The sequence below is a fragment of the Oryctolagus cuniculus genome, chromosome 1 (assembly GCF_051225735.1).
Source record: "Oryctolagus cuniculus isolate XC-2025 breed Fujian yellow rabbit chromosome 1, ASM5122573v1, whole genome shotgun sequence".
Lineage (NCBI taxonomy): Eukaryota > Metazoa > Chordata > Mammalia > Lagomorpha > Leporidae > Oryctolagus > Oryctolagus cuniculus.
Genome location: NC_142867.1, coordinates 232,090,026 through 232,107,155, shown reverse-complemented (window position 1 = coordinate 232,107,155; position 17,130 = coordinate 232,090,026). Strand labels below are relative to the sequence as shown.

Here is a 17,130-nt window from a genome sequence, read left to right as displayed (position 1 = left end):
CACCGAGACTCAGCCCTCCGCACTGAGACGACTTCCGTTCAGTGCTGCAACGGCTCCTACCTTTGCATCCCAACCCCAGAGGGCACTAACAGGCTCTCCCATCTGAAGCCCATCTACACGTGTATTTTATGGGATCTCACTCAGAGTATAATCTATAAAAAGAACACTGATGTCCTCACTGACTGTACAAATACTTCATGCTGAACCACATAACCGAGGCAAGATTTGGCAACTGCTTTAGGAAACTTCATAAATTGTTGGAAAACGCTGGCAAAGGCTATCTGTCAGCAATGCAAACTGCTACACAGGCGCGCTCCACGTCCCCATCCGCCCAGCCCCAGCTCTACTCACCCGGATGGTTTCAGACGCAAAATGCCCTTCTGAGATCATCAGGTTCCCAGTTTCGTCCAGCTTGACGATGGCTCCAGAGTTGGCCTGCACTTCGGCCTCAAAGGCTTGATGCTTCTGAAGCTTCCCCTGAGGTGACAAGGCAGTGAGCACAGGCGGGGCCGCACGGCACTCATCACCGTGCCCCCACGCCCTCCAGTACGGAACATCACTCTGCACCCGCTCAGACACGCACATCCCCTGACTGCATCTCTCCTGGCCCTGGGACACAGGGCTCTCCATGACCACCATTCTGCAGACAGCTAGGCTACAAAGTATCCTCATTTTAATTTTCTATCAGGAAATTAGCCTTTGTGTGGACAACCCCTTCAAGAAATACAGAACCCCACACTGTGTTTACCCTTGAATAATTCATCCATATTCACTCACAACATGATACTTCATTTCACTGGTTCTAGAAGCCAAAGTCTTTGAAAGTGCTGACATTCCACTTCTTAATAGCTTTGACACCAAGTACTGAGCACAGGCCTAGGTGAAACTGTACCTCAGCCAGTGTTGTGTGAAAGAACCCAGAAGCCCAACTACTGCTCCACTTGCTACCAGACTTTTTTTTTTTCCCGAAACATCTCTCACCAAAATCAATGACAAGAACGGCTTTCCCTTTTTCAAAAGAACAGTTTTGGGAGTAGGCCTTTATTTATTTTTTAAGATTTATTTATGAGACCAGCATCGTGGCATAACAGATTAAGCCACTGCCTGCAGTGGTGTCGGTTTGAGTCTTGGATGCTCTACTTCCAATTCAGCTCCCTGCTAGTAAACCTGGAAAAGCAGCAGAAGACGGCCCACGTGACTGGACCCCTGCACCCACGTGGGAGACCCAGACGAAGCTCCAGGATCCCGGCTTCAGCCTGGCCCAGCTCCAGCAGTTGCAGTCATCTGGGGAATGAACCAGTAGATGAAGATCTCTCTATCTTTTCCTCTCTCTCTGCGGCTTTGCTTTTGATAAGACTTGAACTTCTTTAAAGGCTCATCAGTATAAATGTGCTAGCAACAACACTGTCAGTGTGCTTTTCACAACACACACACACACACATTCTAAGAGATCAACCCAGACCTTCCTTGAAAAATGTAAAAGGATCCCCAGGAATTTCAACACTGGTGTGAGAACCATCAGTTTAAAATATTCAGAAAAGATAAATCAGCTCGTTCCTGCAAGAGTTCCCATTCACCCTCACTATACGGGTTATTCGGAGCAGTGCATACATAAACCCTGCCCTACATCCCAGCTACACTTTCGTTGCCACGCCGTCTCCCAACACCATCATGGAACAGCTTTGGTTTTGGAGCCGGAATGGTCGGGCCCGACTCGGCAGGGTCCCGGGGCCACGCGTACCTGCAGGTTGGTCGGGTCTTTGTAGTTCTCATCAGACGCGATCTGAAGCTTCTCCTGAATCCACTTCTCCAGCTCCTCCGCATCTCTCTGGAAGAACTGGAATCGGTAGGAGTCTTCCAGCTTCTGGCGCCTCAGGGTTGAGAGCTCCTTGAAGCGGTGGTATCGGTCCAGGACCTGCTGCCGCCTCTCCTGAATGTCCTCGGCTGTTTCCAGCACTTTGACGCCGCTTGGGTCCATTTTCTGGAAAGACACAGTGCCTGACATGGTGACGGATTCACTGGGACCAGCCTCTCTGGAGGTTAGAGGGACGACCAGCAGCCCGGCAGCCACACGCTGAGAAGGGAGCCCCTTCTATGGCCTAACAATGAAGCCCAGATCCTGGCCGTGTAGCTAAAAATGACAACCCCCCCCCTCCCCGGCACACACACACACACGTCAGAGGGCGCCTAACCAACACGCAACAAAGCAAGTGAAAGACAGGGATGGGAGGACGGCGGTGTCTGCTGTCCGCTCAACCAGGACTCTGGGCACCCAAGGAAACAGCCCCTTCGGCAAGTCCATCCCCGAGTCCTGCAGAGGTCTCTGCGCGTCACTGCGTGGGGATCCCAAGTCCTGCAGTGGGTCTCTGCACATCACTGCGTGGAGATCCCAAGTCCTGCAGTGGGTCTCTGCGTGTCACCGCGTGGAGATCAAGTCCTGCAGTGGGTCTATGCATGTCACTGCGTGGAGATTAGAATGAGCTGACTCACATCTAGACCAGCGTCCCTCTGCATCTTTCCAGACCTCGGCCTGTAACACGTACCTGGGTCCTTAATGTCAACAACAACCATTTGCCTAGAGCAGCTCATGTCTCAGCTGCTCCTAAACGCCAACCCTACAAGTCCTCAGACTGCCCTAGAGCCCGGAAAACGAACAGGCTTAGTTCATCAGAACGCAGGCAAGCGTAAGTCACCGTGTAGCTTGGAAAAAAAAAAAAAGGTGTTGTGGAAGATTTACCCTGCTTCTGTTATTGTTATTCTGAAAAAGCAAACAGACGATGTAAGTTCAGCACCAACTTCAAACTGCCCCCCAGTGCAGGCCAATCAGGCAGGCGGCACTACCCTCAGCGCTCAATCTGCCTCAACTTTCAGCTCTCAGATTTCTGGCACCTTCATCAAATTTTAATGTCAAAATGAGAACTTGGCCTATTTTTGTGAGAAGCCCAGAATATGCTCCTTGATCTAATCAAGAAAGAGCTACTTTGTCCTCTAACCAATCAAGGACTACAGAAGAGACAGGTACAGACTACTGACAGAATGTTTCTGTAGCATGCCCTCTCAGAAAGGCCAGCTTCCCTCTCTGCCTCGGTGACCCGGAGCGTGGTGTATGGGGGCGGAAAACGTGTGCTGGGTTGGGTACAGTGTGGCTTCTGCTGGCACCACATGGGCAGTTCTGTGCCTCAGAGGGACGAGAACTGAGGCCCTCACGGGCAGGCCTCACTCTGGCCACAGTGACACAGGTGCTAATAGGAAGCTAGAAGTTGAAATGACGAGGTCTCACTTATCTGGACTAGCTTATCCATGGATGGTAGATTTCGGAGATCTTTTAAACAAAGGTATGAAAGTCACCTTAGCTACAATGCACAGAGCAAGAAGTTTGAAGCAAAGGATTAAGAATTCACATTTGTAGAAGTACGGGGATCCTGAAAACTGGTGTTCCGTCACCCTCAGAACTCCAAGCGTGCAGCTCACCCTCTGGAAGGCACTGATGCTCATGGCACAGAAGACTAAATTTTTTTTTTTTTTTTGACGGTGGCACCAGGGTTTAAAAATATGGAACGCTTCACGAATCTGCGTGTCATCCTTGCGCAGGGGCCGTGCTAATCTCTGTATTGTTCCAATTTTAGTACATGTGCTGCCGGAGCGAGCACTAACATCCAATTTTAGTATATGTGCTGCCGGAGCGAGCACTAAGCATCTTTCAATGTTAATAAATTTCTGTCAAAAAAAAAAAAAAGAAAAACCCTAGTGTGACCCAAAATGGCAAGTGAAAATGGCGTGGTCGTGGGGTTTGGTAAGGAAGCAAACCAGATAAGCTTTCTGCTTTTCCAGCTATTGTTCCAGAGCTTATTGTTTACAAAAGGTATAAAAACTGGGCTACCCAGGAAACATCTGGGGCTCCTCCCATCGTCCTGTCCCAGCCCCAGCTGAGGGAAAAGTTACGGCAAGCAGGAGACGGATCAGGAAGGGAAGCTGGCTAGGGAGCTCCGCCATGCTCAGCCAAGAGGTCAACTCCCGAGGCTGGGAGCTCACATTCCAGCTCTTAGTGACCGCAGCCGCTCTGGCGGTGGCAAGGCCGCATCGCATGCACCTGCCGGGCTCTGAGGACGGGGACAGCACGTGAGATGGCTTTAGCTGCATCACCATCCCTTCCACATTATTCCCCACACAGCAACCACAAACCAGTTCTTTGTGTTGTCGTCCTGTTTTTCCAGCCTTTTTTCACATAAACCCTACGCCACACCACTCCCAGCCCGTGGCGGCTCCCTCTGCAGCACGCCCTTCCCCATCCGGCTCCACACACCTGCCTGGGACCGTCTCACCACGGCCTTGTCCTCTCGGCACATAAAACACGCGACTGCCATGAAGACTCCAGGCCACGTGCACGTGCTTCCTTGTCTCAATGTCCCACCTCTCTCTGCCTGGGCAGCTCCTGCGTACATCGGAGGGCAGCTGTAAGGAGCACACTGCAGGCGTCGGCCTCCTTACCAAGCTGCACACCACATTCCTCCCCTCTCCTTCCTGATGTAATCACATTTTTCTGTAGATTAGCAAAGCACTAATGTCTACTTCCCACGGTAAGATCAGACTGAGTGACCTAATCTTTTTTTTTTTTATTTAATGAATATAAATTTCCAAAGTACAGCTTATGGATTACAATGGCTTCCCCCCGGCCCCATAATTTCCCTCCCACCCGCAACCCTGACCTAATCTTTCTATCCATGGTTTCTAGCACACAGAGGTCATTAAGAAATGTCGGCCGGCGCTGTGGCATAGTGGGTAAGCGCTAGCATCCCATACGGGCACCAGTTCAAGTCCCAACTGTTCCACTTCTGATCCAGCTCCCTGCTAACACTCCTGGGAATGTAGCAGAAGAGGGCCCAAGTACTTGGGCCTCTGCACTCACGTGGGAGACCTGGATGAAGCTCCTGGCTCTTAACTTTGGGTCGGCCCAGCTCTTACTGTTGTGGCCATTTAGAGTGAACCAGCAGATGGAAAATCTCTGCCTGCCTGCCTCCCTCTCTCTCTCTCTCTCTCTCTCTCTCTCTAACGATGCCTTTCAAATACATAAAGAGAGAAGTCTGTTGAATAAATGCCCCAGGACATGCTAGCTGTTACAGCTGCTGCACAGCAGCCCTGAAGCAGTGTGTGAGGGGTGCACGGGGGGCAGTTACCAACCTTTCACTCCCATATTGTAAATCAGGCACCCTAGACAGGTGAACGCTAGGTCTGTGCCAAGAATGGCAAACAAAGGATGTGATTACAGCTTTTTTTTTTTTTTGACAAGCAGAGTGGACAGTGAGAGAGACAGAGAGAAAGGTCTTCCCTTTGCCGTTGGTTCACCCTCCAATGGCCGCCGTGGCTGGCGCGCTGCGGCTAATGCACCGCGCTGATCCGATAGCAGAAGCCAGGTACTTATCCTGGTCTGCCATGGGGTGCAGGGCCCAAGGACTTGGGCCATCCTCCACTGCACTCCCAGGCCACAGCAGAGAGCTGGCCTGGAAGAGGGGCAACCGGGACAGAATCCGGCGCCCCGACCGGGACTAGAACCTGGTGTACCGGTGCTGCAGGCGGAGGATTAGCCTAGTGAGCCGCGGCGCTGGCCTGATTACAGCTTTACGACCAGGTGTCCATCCAAGGAGAAGGGGGAGTGACTCCTGGACACAGCACCGACAAAGCAGCTGCTCTTTATGCTGCGACAGGGCGGAACCGCAGGGAACCAGCTCAACGCGGCACAGATTCGCAGCCTTGGAACTTGAAAAAGCTTGAAAAAGCTGTGGAAGAGCACAGTCTCAAACAAACACTGAGGGTGACCATGAAAAACCAAGGGCCAGTTCCGGCCAGTTTCTGAAGTGATGCTTAATTGCACAGGCGCTCTGGCCCACACTGCGTCCTAAGTACATCGGCTGGGGGAAGGCTGCCTTCAACAAGGGACTTGGCAGGGGACACTGCCACTGCCACCACAGTAACTGCAAGTCAAATGTTTGTCCCTCACACGCCCTGCACTTGCCTCCAACAGCTGCACCCCACGTCCCAGCCCTGGGCAGGCTTCCTCTCCCAGCACAGTGCCTTCGGCCAGGAATGTCCCCTTCTCCCAACTCTGCCAACTGAAACCATGCAAATCTCCAAGTCAAAGGAAAACCTGTTCCCTCCGCAGCCCTGCCTCAGCGGTCTCTACCTGCTAACCTCTCATCTCAGCACTATCACATTCTGTCACCTCAGTTTTTCCTCCCGACCATATTTTTTTTTAATTTTTTTTTAAGGATTTATCTTTATTTATTTGAAAGAATTACAGGGAGGTCTTCTATTTGCTGGTTCACTCCCCAGATGACCACAACGGCCAGAGCTGAGCTGATCCAAAGCCAGGAGCCAGAAGCTTCTTCCAGGTCTCCCATGCGGGTGCAGGGGCCCAAGGACTTGGACCATCTTCCACTGCTTTCCCAGGCCATGGCAGAGAGCCGGATCGGAAGTGGAGCAGCTGGGACTTGAACCGGTGACCATATGGGATGCCGGCACTGCAGGCCAGGGCTTTCGCCAGGCCTTTCCCTACCATATTTAAAAGTTCTTTAAGGAACATACCAAAAAGGAACTATAAAAAAAGGTTTCATCTTAACCTTACTGAGTATAAAATTCAAGGTGACCCAGCGTCCTTGGCTTCCCAGGCTTGCACACTAGAATCAGTGATTCCTAACATGACTGGAGCTGATGTATCTTTTATTGACAGCCTTTGGGTTATTTATTAATTCCTTTCTCTTTTCCGTCTCCTCACTTCAGAGGCAAAAAGAGGAGAAGGGGCTATATCAACCATTTGCTGTTTTTTAAAACTGGGTTTTCTTCAGTTGGTAAACAATCAGGATTAGAGTCATTTGTTCCCTGCCTCCTTTGTTCTCACCCCTCAACAAACAGTTAAGATGGGAAAACATCAGAATATTATGTATCTAATTAGCTCGCTTACAAAATTTTCTCGCAAAGAGATTTTCCAAAGAAAAGGATAATCACACATGAAATAAAAACCACACAGCACAGGAGCACGGGGCTCCTGGAAGATGTCCAAGCCTGCAGGATTAAAGTGGCCGGCATGTGTCCTGCCCCCAACCGCCAGCCTCACGGCATTTCTGAAATCCTTCAGCTGCCACGGGGCTCTCTAGGAAATCACATTTGGGAGCGGCCTTTCCCAACGGGAAAAGAATCTCCATCCCAGTGGGTCTGGCACTTTGGCACGGTGGGTAAGCCTCTTCCTGCACCGCTGGCATCTCCTACAGCTATCGGTTCAAGTCCCGGCTGCTCCACTTCTGATGCAGCTCTCTGCTGTGGCCTGGAGAAGCAGCGGAAGATGGCCCAAGTGCTGGGGCCCTGCATCCACATCGGGGATGGGGGGAAGCTCCTAGCCTTCAGCTTGGCCCATCCCCGGCCACAGCAGACATCTGGGTAGTGAACCAGCAGACGGAAGATTTCTCTCTGCCTCTCCCTCTCTCTGTAAACTCTGCCTTTCAACCACATAAATAAAAACAAAAACTCCATCCTAACACAGCCGAGACTCCACCTGAGCAAGCCCCCTGCGTGGGCCAGGAGTGCTGGTTCGACCCCATGAATCCAGGGAGGCTCGGTGAGGCCCTGCTGAAATCATCAACCTAAAAGGCCCTCTTTGTGGCCCCAGTGAAGTAGAACAAGTCAATTCTACACCAAGTACTTTGGTCAGGCAATAATGGACTGTTCTTCCTGCAGTAGATCAGCTGCCGTCAGAAGGTGGGCGCTCTGCCAAGCTGCGCTGGCTGGCGCAGGGAGCTGAGCATCTGCAAGTCACCAAGTCACTCCCACCGCAGGCAGCACTGAAATTTTCACTGTTTGTGATTATAAGAGGCAATAAAAAAGTTAGGGATTAGTAAGTTTCCTCTCTTTTTTTATTCATTCATCTGAGAATTACCGACAGATGAAAGGTCTTCCATCCGCTGGTTCACTCCCCAAATGGCCGCAACGGCCCGAACTGGGCCAACCCAAAGCCAGGAGCCCGGAGCTCCCTCCCACGTGGTGCAGAGGCCCATGGACTTGGGCCACCTCCGCTGCTTTCCCAGGCCATAACAGAGAGCTGGATCAGAAGAGGAGCAGCCGGGACACAAACTGGTACCCATATGGGATGCTGGTGCCTCAGGCGGAGGCTTAACCTACCATGCCACAGTGCAGGCCCCAAGTTTCCCCTCTCTTAATCTGATAGAGAGCTGTCCCTAGTTTATCTACAGGAGTTCCAGTAGGGGATGGGCATTCGGCCTGGTGCTGCTTAGGATGCCTGCAGCCCGTATCAGGGTGCCTAGGTTCAAGCCCAAGTTTACCTCCGGACTCCAGCTTCCTACTAATGTGCACCCTGGGAGGCAGCAGGTTATGGCTCAAGTGCACCAAACACCTGGGAAACCTGGACTGAATCCCCAGCCCTCACTGTTGCAGGCATTTGGGGACTGAACCAATGGATGAGAGCTGACTCTCTCTCCGGTCTCTCTCTCTCTCTCTTTTTTTTTTTTTTTTTTGAAGATTTATTTATCTGAAAGAGTTACAAAGAGAGATGGAAAGAGAGGTCTTCCACTCGATGGTTCACTCCCCAAATGGCTGCAAGAGCCAGAGCTGGGCTTATCTGAAGCCAGGAGCCATCAGCTTCTTCTGGGTCTCCCACATGGGTGCAGGGGCCCAAGCCCTTGGGCCATCCTCTGCTGCTTTCCCCAGGCCACAGCAGAGAGCTGGACTGAAAGTGGAACAGTGGGAACACGAGGTGGTGCCTGCATGGGACGCCAGTGCTGCAGGCAGGGCCTTAATCCTCTGTGCCACCGCGCTAGCCCCTCTCTGATCTCTCTACCTCTCAAAATAATAATAATAATAAATAAATTCCGGTCTCCTTTTGTTCCTGAAAGGGTCATTTTCAGACCACATTAAACATGGGAAACTTTTCGTGAATATCATCAAGAACTACTGCCACCAGAAGGTGTTACAATCTCTAACCCAAAACTGCAACAAAGTTCCTTGGGATTTCTCGGACCCTGCTCTCAGGCAGCCGGTTGCTTCCAGCACCCAGAGCCGGCCTCTCCCCTGGCAATATGCGGCAGACTGATAAGGCGCTCTGCACAGCGTGTTCCAGGCTGCTCCTAGTCTTTTGAGATTAACACCTTTAGAGAGTGCTAGAAAGGAAGAATCTGGAAAATGTGCTACTAAAAAAAAAATCAGCAATCTCAGCCTATCTATCCATTCCACTGACTGCCTAAAAACTGCAGCAGAGACCATTTCTCAGAATGCAACCCACTGACTGCTTATCTCAAAGTGGTGGAACTGATTTTGCCCATCGAGTTCCCGTACACAGAGAATGAAGCGGGGGCACGAAGTGCTCAATGCACTCTCTGTATGTTTAAGGACAGCCTCCCATCGAGGCATGAAGGAGAAGGTCACATTTCTGCAAACTGTATTACAGAAGACTGAACGGGCAGGCTATTTATAAATGCTGCATTGCAGCAAACTGTTCACCACGTCATTCATCAAGTACTGTGAATTGATCTCAGGGAGATAAAGTAAGACAACTATGTCCTCCACTGTAATAAATCAGAAGGTCTTGGGGAGGAAGAGCAGGGTCTAGACATGAACCTTGGCTAGAAAGTTGTGATTCAATCCAAGGACACAGCACGCCTCAGAAGGACTCCTCCATCTCGGAGACTTCCCCAGGTCACCGCTGAAAACCGATGTCCGCAGGAGGCAGGACATGTCCGCCTTATTGACGCAGGCCGGACATGTCCGCCTTACTGACGCAGGCCAAGAGGTCACCGTGCGAGGCATCCCAGGAGGCGAGTTTAATGCCTTTCCACAATCTACAGACACTGCAGGAGCATGCCCTCTGCACAAGGGGACATGTCTATCTCTGAGGAGCGAGGGAGAGGCGGTGGGTGGGAGTCACACTGTGTTCAGCAACACAAAAACTGCAGGTGCAAACATTTTTAAACAAAGGTCAAATGCTCTGGACTCTGCGAACTTGGCACCTGCAGTGAGTGGTTCTGGGCGCCCTCACACAGACCTCAGAGCGCAGGGACTCAGCACCACTGTCTCTGTGGAAGCCAGCGAGACACAGAACATCAGGACTGCCATTCTCTCGGCACGCGAAGAGGGGTCTGGAATGCTACAGAAAATGAATTCTGGTTTTCAGACAGGATACAAGACATACTGTTTCCCTAGAAAGGGAATTTTAGGGACTGATGAGATGAACGGATCTCGTGGCTCCATGGAAAAATTCATAAACTTCACCCAAAGCAAAGGTCACGGACACGTTACTCATAGCTCTGCTTTGCTGCACAGAGCCCAGATGTGCAGGACTGACAATCCCTTCTTCCATGGCTTGGGGAACCAGCCTATTGCCAAACTCCAGATCCGCAAAGCAAAAGAAGTCCCGTGGACGTGGAGGGCTCTCCAGGGAACCAATCTCACAGAGTTGGCGAGCACCACGAAACCACACCGTACCAGCCGACTCACACACCTGCACAGCCGCCGAGCCGCCGGCTTTACTGCAGATCTGACGGTGAGCACAGAGCTAAGAATTCACAAAGTGAGGCTCTGACACAGGACTACAAACTACAGTACTCTTGATCCAGCCACATTCCAGTCAGGACTGTGGATCTCCGTCAGCCTTCACACTGACTGCTTCACTTCAACCGCTCAGCGCAGAGCTGCGGAGGTGAGCGGCCTTCACTCTCAGAAAGCAGACTCATACTGCACTGCATCAAAACCCAGACACGCACGGTAGTGCTGAGAACTCACTTCTGGGTGCTTCCCAAGTGCTATCTCGCTGCTACTTACCGCTTAACCTGCAAAATCCAGACGAGAGGTATTTAAAAACACACTGCTTCTACAACTCACAACAGGAAGATTATAATGTCACCTGTTTTTATAAACCCCACAAATTAACTGATCTGATTTGTAAAAGGGCTTGCGTTATCACCCGTAATCACTAGAAATTTCCAAAGTTTACAATTTCTCATGTTGCACTATCAAGATTCTGATTTTATGCATCTTTTTCTTCTTAAAAAAGGTCAAATTTAGCAAACATGCAAAAACTATACACAAATAAAAGAGACAAAAGAAATTTTAAACAAGGAAAGGTAACAACAGCCTTTTCATTATAGGAACCGTGGCAGAAGTCACTCAAGAGAAAGGAAAACAAACCCAAGGTCACAATATTTGTCAAATTTTTAAAATTTTATTTTTACTATCTTTTCAGATTATCTTTTCCAATTATCTAGGGCAATTTAAGTCCCTTGGTTCCCAAGAACCAAGCAGCCATCAGTTCAAAAAAAAAAACAGCAAACTACATGCAAATATCAGGATGGTGGTAAGAAATTAACATATTCATGCTTTAAAGAGAAAGAGAGGAAGGCGAAACCGGGAGGGCGCTGCAGGTTTTGAATAATGACTGCTGATCAAGTAACGCCCAAAAGCTCCAACAAAGCCTAACCGATCTGCTGAACAGAAAGGTCATGCACACAGGGCTTTATTCCCTCGTGCCCGCACGCCACACGCGCCTGCACTGCAAGCCAAGCAAAACCAGGAAGGCAACACATTTCTGCATGCTGGTCAAATACCTGGACTCTGCGCTTACGAAACGATGACAACATGACGGAGGAATGCGGAGTCTGGGAGGGAGGGAGAGCAAGATCACAAGCGACTGAGCGCACACTGAATGAGAGGGCTTCAGGTGAAGAAAACATCTGTCAGCTACGTGGGCACCGGTAAAAATCCAATTTCAGATCTCTTCCCAGCACTTTCTCTGACGGTCCACAGGGCATCCAGATCCCACTGGGCATTTATAAACGTGGAGCGGGAACCAAGGCTCTAGGTCTCGGCACTTCATTTTCTATCTAAATGTGCTGGGGCCGGCTGTGGTGTAGCAGGCAAAGCTGCTGCCTGCAGTGCTGGCATCCCATACGGGCGCTGGTTCAAGTCCCACTCCTGATCCAGCTCTCTGCTATGGCCTGAGAAAGCAGCGGAAGGCCCAAGTCCCTGGGCCCCTGCACCCATGTGAGAAACCTGGAAGAAGCTCCTGGCTCCAGATCGGCACAGCTCCAGCCGTTGCAGCCATTTGGGGAGTGAACCAGCAAATGGAAGACGACTTTCTCTCTGCCTCTGCCTCTAATTCTGCCTTTCAAATAAGTAATAAATATCCAAAATAAATAAATAAATGTGTTACTGTAGCCAAGTCGTTCCCTCTTTTGAGCCTGTTCTCTCACTTGTCAGAGTAATAATACTGAACATACTTTTTAGAGGCAAGGTTTATTGTCGGGTGGAGGAAGCCTGACAGGCGTGAATTGATATATTTTTTATTCTTTTGTGAATAAACTTTTAAAACTAAACATGCCCTCCCCTTGACCCACATTCTGATAAATTAATTGAGAACCCCAGGACTGGATTCCTAAATCCCTTCATTGATTTCATGAAATCATCAGAAACTAAGGACTGGAGCCGCAGCGCACTGCCTTGGGCCTGGCTGGCACACGCCTTTGACAAAATACTATTTCCTGTTCAAAACTGGTGCAGGAGGAATATGCAAAGCAGGTGGAAGGGAGGGGACGGTTCACGGCCCAGCTGCTCCAGTCAAGTGGCTCAAGTGATCAGCTATGCGGTCTGGGTCCTCCAACACATTCCTGGAGTCAGCAGGGCCACCAGGGCGCCGCATTCTTCCACTGCTCGGCCACAGCTGATGGGCAGACGCAAACCCGGCTGCGTGACTGCTGGAGGCCTCCCACGGCCACAGAAGACTGACTGTAAAGGCAGGCGCCCTGGGGCCCGCTGCCCTACGTGCAGGTCCAGCAGCCACAGGACGGGGACTATTCCTGAGGACTTCTCCCTCGGGATCTGCAGCCAACCCCACCCCGGGACGAAGGCAAGGAAGGAGAATCCTAACCCAGGGAACCGAAGGATCCACTTCAACCGCTCACCCCACCTCCGCCTCCCCGTCAGATCGCAGCCTGCAACATATCAGATTCCTCCAATTACTAGATTCCGAGGAAACACACTGCCAAGACCAAAAGCCTATCAGGGAGCCAGTTACCAGGCCCCAGCCTACCCCCAGGACTGCTTCCCCTGTCTAGTCCACAGCAAATGCGTGGGTCCCTGGAGAGCAGGTGACACACTTCGAGGGTCCCTCTGGGGAATTCCCAGCCCAGTTACTAGTAAAGGCTTGCTGTTCATTTCCTATACAGAGGCCCTGGTGGCGGGCGGCATTTTTTTTTTCACCCTGCCGCACGTCTTTTAAACTTTGACTTCGAGGTGAGTTTTCAACATGGAAGACATCGGCTGTCAGGAAAGGGAATTAAGCCCGGTTCCAGAAGCGGGAAGCCCGGCTGGGGGCTCCGCACAGCCCAGCGTTGGCCGCCAGTCTTCAGGTCCGCGTCGCCTGGCTGCGGCACCCCCTCTTCCATCTTCGATGCGTTCTGTCTCACTTGAGTCCAATTGCTATGACGACGCAATTTCTCAACACATGGAAATACTTCAGATGGTCTCCCTCTATTCTTCCTGACAGCCATGATGGCAAGTTTTTCTGAAATTCCATGATGAAGCCAGAACAAAGGGACTGAGTATTTTAGGGTCTATTATATAAGAGATCAGAGGTCTGCAGCAGCGCGCCCATCGCCCCGCCCCAGCTTTCTGGGCTGTGCAGACTTCTCAGAAATAAAGCAGAAACGTATTCATCTCCCACCTTTGACAAGCCCCATATCTAAAATACATTTTATTCCCATACACGAGGCTTTGAAAAGCAATTTTCTTTGGGAAGCGTCTTAGCGAACTCGCAGGATGGTTTTCAAACAAAAGACTGCTCTGTCATTCCGCGCTAGCCTGGTCGTAGGGTTTTTAACAAATTAATATTCTGCCCTCCCCCCCTGAAAGACTCCGTCTCAGAAAAAAATGAAAGGGGAGGGGGCGGCCTGTAACCTATTATTTGATTCGGGTCTCAAACCAAGCCAGTGCAACATCTCCCCATTATTTGCCAGCGAATCCCAACTGGGGAGGGAAATGTCCATTACAGGGAAAGAGGAGGCCGCCACCTCGCCCTCGCCCAGACAGGGTCCAGAATTGCCAAGAAGGATAAAACCGAGGTCGGAGAGCCCCGGGCCGCGGGCCCTGCCTCCCTCGAGGGTTGGGCTGGCACTGCTGGTGGGGATCCGCTCAAGCCGCTCCCCAGCCAGGAAAGGGGTCGGGGCGATGCGGTGGGGTGCGGTGGGGGCGCCCCGCAAGGAGGCGGTGGCCGGACCCGGACCAGGGAGCCCCCAGCTACCTGCCGAGGCCGGATGGGGCAGCGCCGGGCCGCGGCCGGGCGCAGGGCGAGGGCGGGGAGGGGCCCAGCGCGCCCCCTCCCCCCGGCCGTGACATTCCAGCGCCGGCGCCCGGGCTCGGCCCACGCGCGCCGCAAAGGCGGCGGCCGGAGCGAGCGGCGAGGCCGGCCCGGCTCACCTGTCCGCGCGCCGCCCCGCCCCGCCCGGGGGCTGCGCGGCCCCCGCCCCGGGGTCGGCCGCCCGGGGCCCCGCTCCCGCCCCGAGCGTCCCCGCGGCCCTTCTCACCGGCTCCTGGTCGGGGGCGAGGGGCGTGGGCGCGGCGCGCTGACGGCTGCTGAGGCGCTGAGGGACCCAAGCGGCTCCGCGGCCTCCGGTCCGGTAGTGGCGACGACGCGCGTGCCCCGCCCCTTTTATAGGCGGAAACGCGCGCTCCCGCGGCGGGCGGGCGCGAGCGCGGGGGAAGCGCCCTGCGCGGCGCGAGGGGGCGGAGCTCCCGCCGGCTCGCCGCCCGAGCGGCCGGCGGAGAGGGCCGAGCGCTCCCGGAAGCAGCCGAAGCGGCGATGCGGGGGGCGGGGTGGGGGAGACGGGGCGAGCGGGGGCGGGTCCCTGGGGGATGGGGAACTGGGGCGCGCGCGGGGGGCGGGGGCGGTGGCGCAGTGGAGCCGCCGCCCCCGCCCCGGCGGGCCGGGCGGCGCCCTCGCCGCAGCCCGCGTCCTCCAATCCGGCCCGGCGGAGCATCTGCACCGCGCCCCGTGCCCCCGGGAGCCCTTGCGGGACTGCGGCGAAGGGCGGGGCGCGGGCGGCTGCCGCAGTGTGGCCGGGGATGCTGAGGTCACCCGAGCCCCGCTTCCTCCCGGGGCGGAGGCCGGGGGCGTCGCGAAGGGGAGCGTGGTTTGGGGGTCCCGGGGGCTGGAGGGGGTGGGCAGAGGCGGAGGCCAGATCCAGACCGGGAAAAACGAAGCCGACGGATTCGGGGGCCTGATGGCTCCTCACGGCTCGCGTCCGTCGCGTACCTGGGCTTGACGCTTCTTCCCCTGCAACGAATTGAGCTTTGCTTGTGTGCCAGGCACCAGGCTAAGATTCTGGTTTTATTTTTCTAGCCGTTGCAGTTATTTTATGAGGTAGATAGTCTTTAAAAAATCACGTTTATTTGAAAGGCGGAGCGACAGAGAGGGAGAGGCAGAGGGCTCCCATCCCCCGGCTCGCTCCCCAGGGCGGGTACTGCCCCCTCCGGGGCCAGCGTGACCTGGGGGCTCGGGTCCGCAGACGCGGGCTCGGCGGTGTGGACCCTGCCTCCCAGCGGCTGAGGAGGGACAGGATAGGCGCGTCCCCCAATCTCTGGGGCTCACTGCCCTAGCCGTCTGCGGGCTGGGGTCCCTGCCCTGGCGCGGGGGCAGCTGGGGGGCTGCCCCGGGGGACGACCCCAGCTCATGCCCGTGCAGTCAGGCCCAGGAAGGAGCAGCCCTCTTGGAAGAAGCGTCGAGGTGCTGGGCTCTGCAGCAGAACCGGGCCGGGCCTCTGCGGTCCGCCCCGGCTGGGTGATGGGTGGGCAGCTCCTCTGTGCCTGCTCCATAGCTGAGACACGGCCACACCCCAGACGCAGCTAGACGCAGGAGCTGCGAGACATTCCCTGCAATCTTCTGCATGAAAAAAAAAAAGAAAAGAAAGAAACACACACACACACACAGGGCCTAGCAACTCCTCCCCGGGGGAGGGGGTGCGTTTCTGGAAACAGCTAATGGCATCCTTGGCCTCTCTTGCAGCCGTTTTGGCAAAATGTTTAGGCCAACATCTAGTTCTGGGTAGAAAATGGCTTACACAGCTTAGCTCTCCAGCACTTCCGGCAAACACCGGGTCTTTGAGGTCATCCTGCTCCCATTGTGAAGAGGGGGCTTTGCGGCTTCTGCCACCGGCAACACAAACGAAACTGGAGATGGACGCGAGAGAGCGAGCTCTGGAGGGAGGCAGGACCTCCCATCTTGCTTTGTGGCTCCTTTGTCTGCTCTGAGATGGCCAAGAACCCGTATTCCCAGCCCGCCGCAGCTCCTACTCACTCGCCCGCCCCTGTCTGCGTTTGGCACTGGAAAGGAGCCGTTTTTACAAAGTCATTCTTGGGCTCTCCTGTCTGCCTCCCTCGCCTGCCACCGATTTCAGCGCAAGCCTGACACCTGCTAGGTGTGGGAAGAGGCAGATAATGACCCTCCCGCCCCCATTCTGAGAAACCCATTAAGGGAAAGACAAGGGCCAGCACAGGCCGCGCTCTGCTCTGTAACCCATCCACTCCCTGTCCCCCCACCCCACCCGGTATCTCTCCTGGGGGGCTGAGCAGCACGGGGTGGGGCGGGATTTGTATCTCCCTTCCCTTGCGGGCACCTACACGGTCCCAATACCTCTTGCATTTATGCAAGACATCAACCGTGGGGAGAGACACAGGCGGTGGGTGATGCTGGCTTGCCGAGCGGTCTCCCGCCCACGCCCCGGGCCCCTCAGGTTACAGGGCAGTCACTGTTTTCCTGCCCATGGAGGGGCGGATTCAGAAGTCACTGGCAGGCAGGCTGCCCTGCTGCAGGGGCACCCTGGTTTCACAGCAGCGGCTGGAGGAACCCTGAAGCCAGACGCGGGACAGACTGCACACGTGAGAGCTGTCAGGTGCGTGGAAACACAAGGTGAGTAACGCTGCCCACGATGGGGAGGCATGGGGGGCTACTGCTGCCTGGGGACAGTTTCCGTGTGGAAAGATGAAAAACTCCTGCAGATGGACGATGGTGAGGGCTGCAGAACACGGAGTGCACTTCAAGTCCTGGAACTTTAAAATGGCCGCACTTGGGAGCAGGCATCCAGC

The 17,130-nt window shown here is 53.9% G+C and overlaps 1 protein-coding gene and 1 non-coding gene across 25 annotated transcripts in view; both read right to left on the bottom strand.

Annotated features, from left to right (window-relative positions):
• Nucleotides 1-14,839, bottom strand: part of SPTAN1 (spectrin alpha, non-erythrocytic 1) — a 67,231-nt gene extending 52,392 nt beyond the window's left edge. For 13 of the 24 annotated variants that reach the window (XM_089320764.1, XM_089320777.1, XM_089320783.1 and 10 more), the window contains exons 1-4: nucleotides 14,574-14,678; nucleotides 11,601-11,651; nucleotides 1,742-1,981; nucleotides 352-477 (exon numbers count right to left, since the gene is read on the bottom strand). In XM_089320764.1, coding sequence (XP_089176890.1) covers nucleotides 352-477; nucleotides 1,742-1,981; nucleotides 11,601-11,633 — 399 coding nt within the window. In that variant the 5' untranslated portion in view covers nucleotides 11,634-11,651; nucleotides 14,574-14,678. Of the gene's footprint in view, nucleotides 1-351; nucleotides 478-1,741; nucleotides 1,982-11,600; nucleotides 11,652-14,573 lie in introns of all 24 variants that reach the window. The other 11 variants (XM_070057570.2, XM_070057588.2, XM_070057600.2 and 8 more) reach the window with 1 other exon arrangement.
• On the bottom strand, nucleotides 3,547-3,650 carry LOC127488588 (U6 spliceosomal RNA). The gene has a single exon (XR_007916338.1). It is a non-coding gene; the product is annotated as a U6 spliceosomal RNA (small nuclear RNA).
• Nucleotides 14,840-17,130: the final 2,291 nt, after the last annotated feature.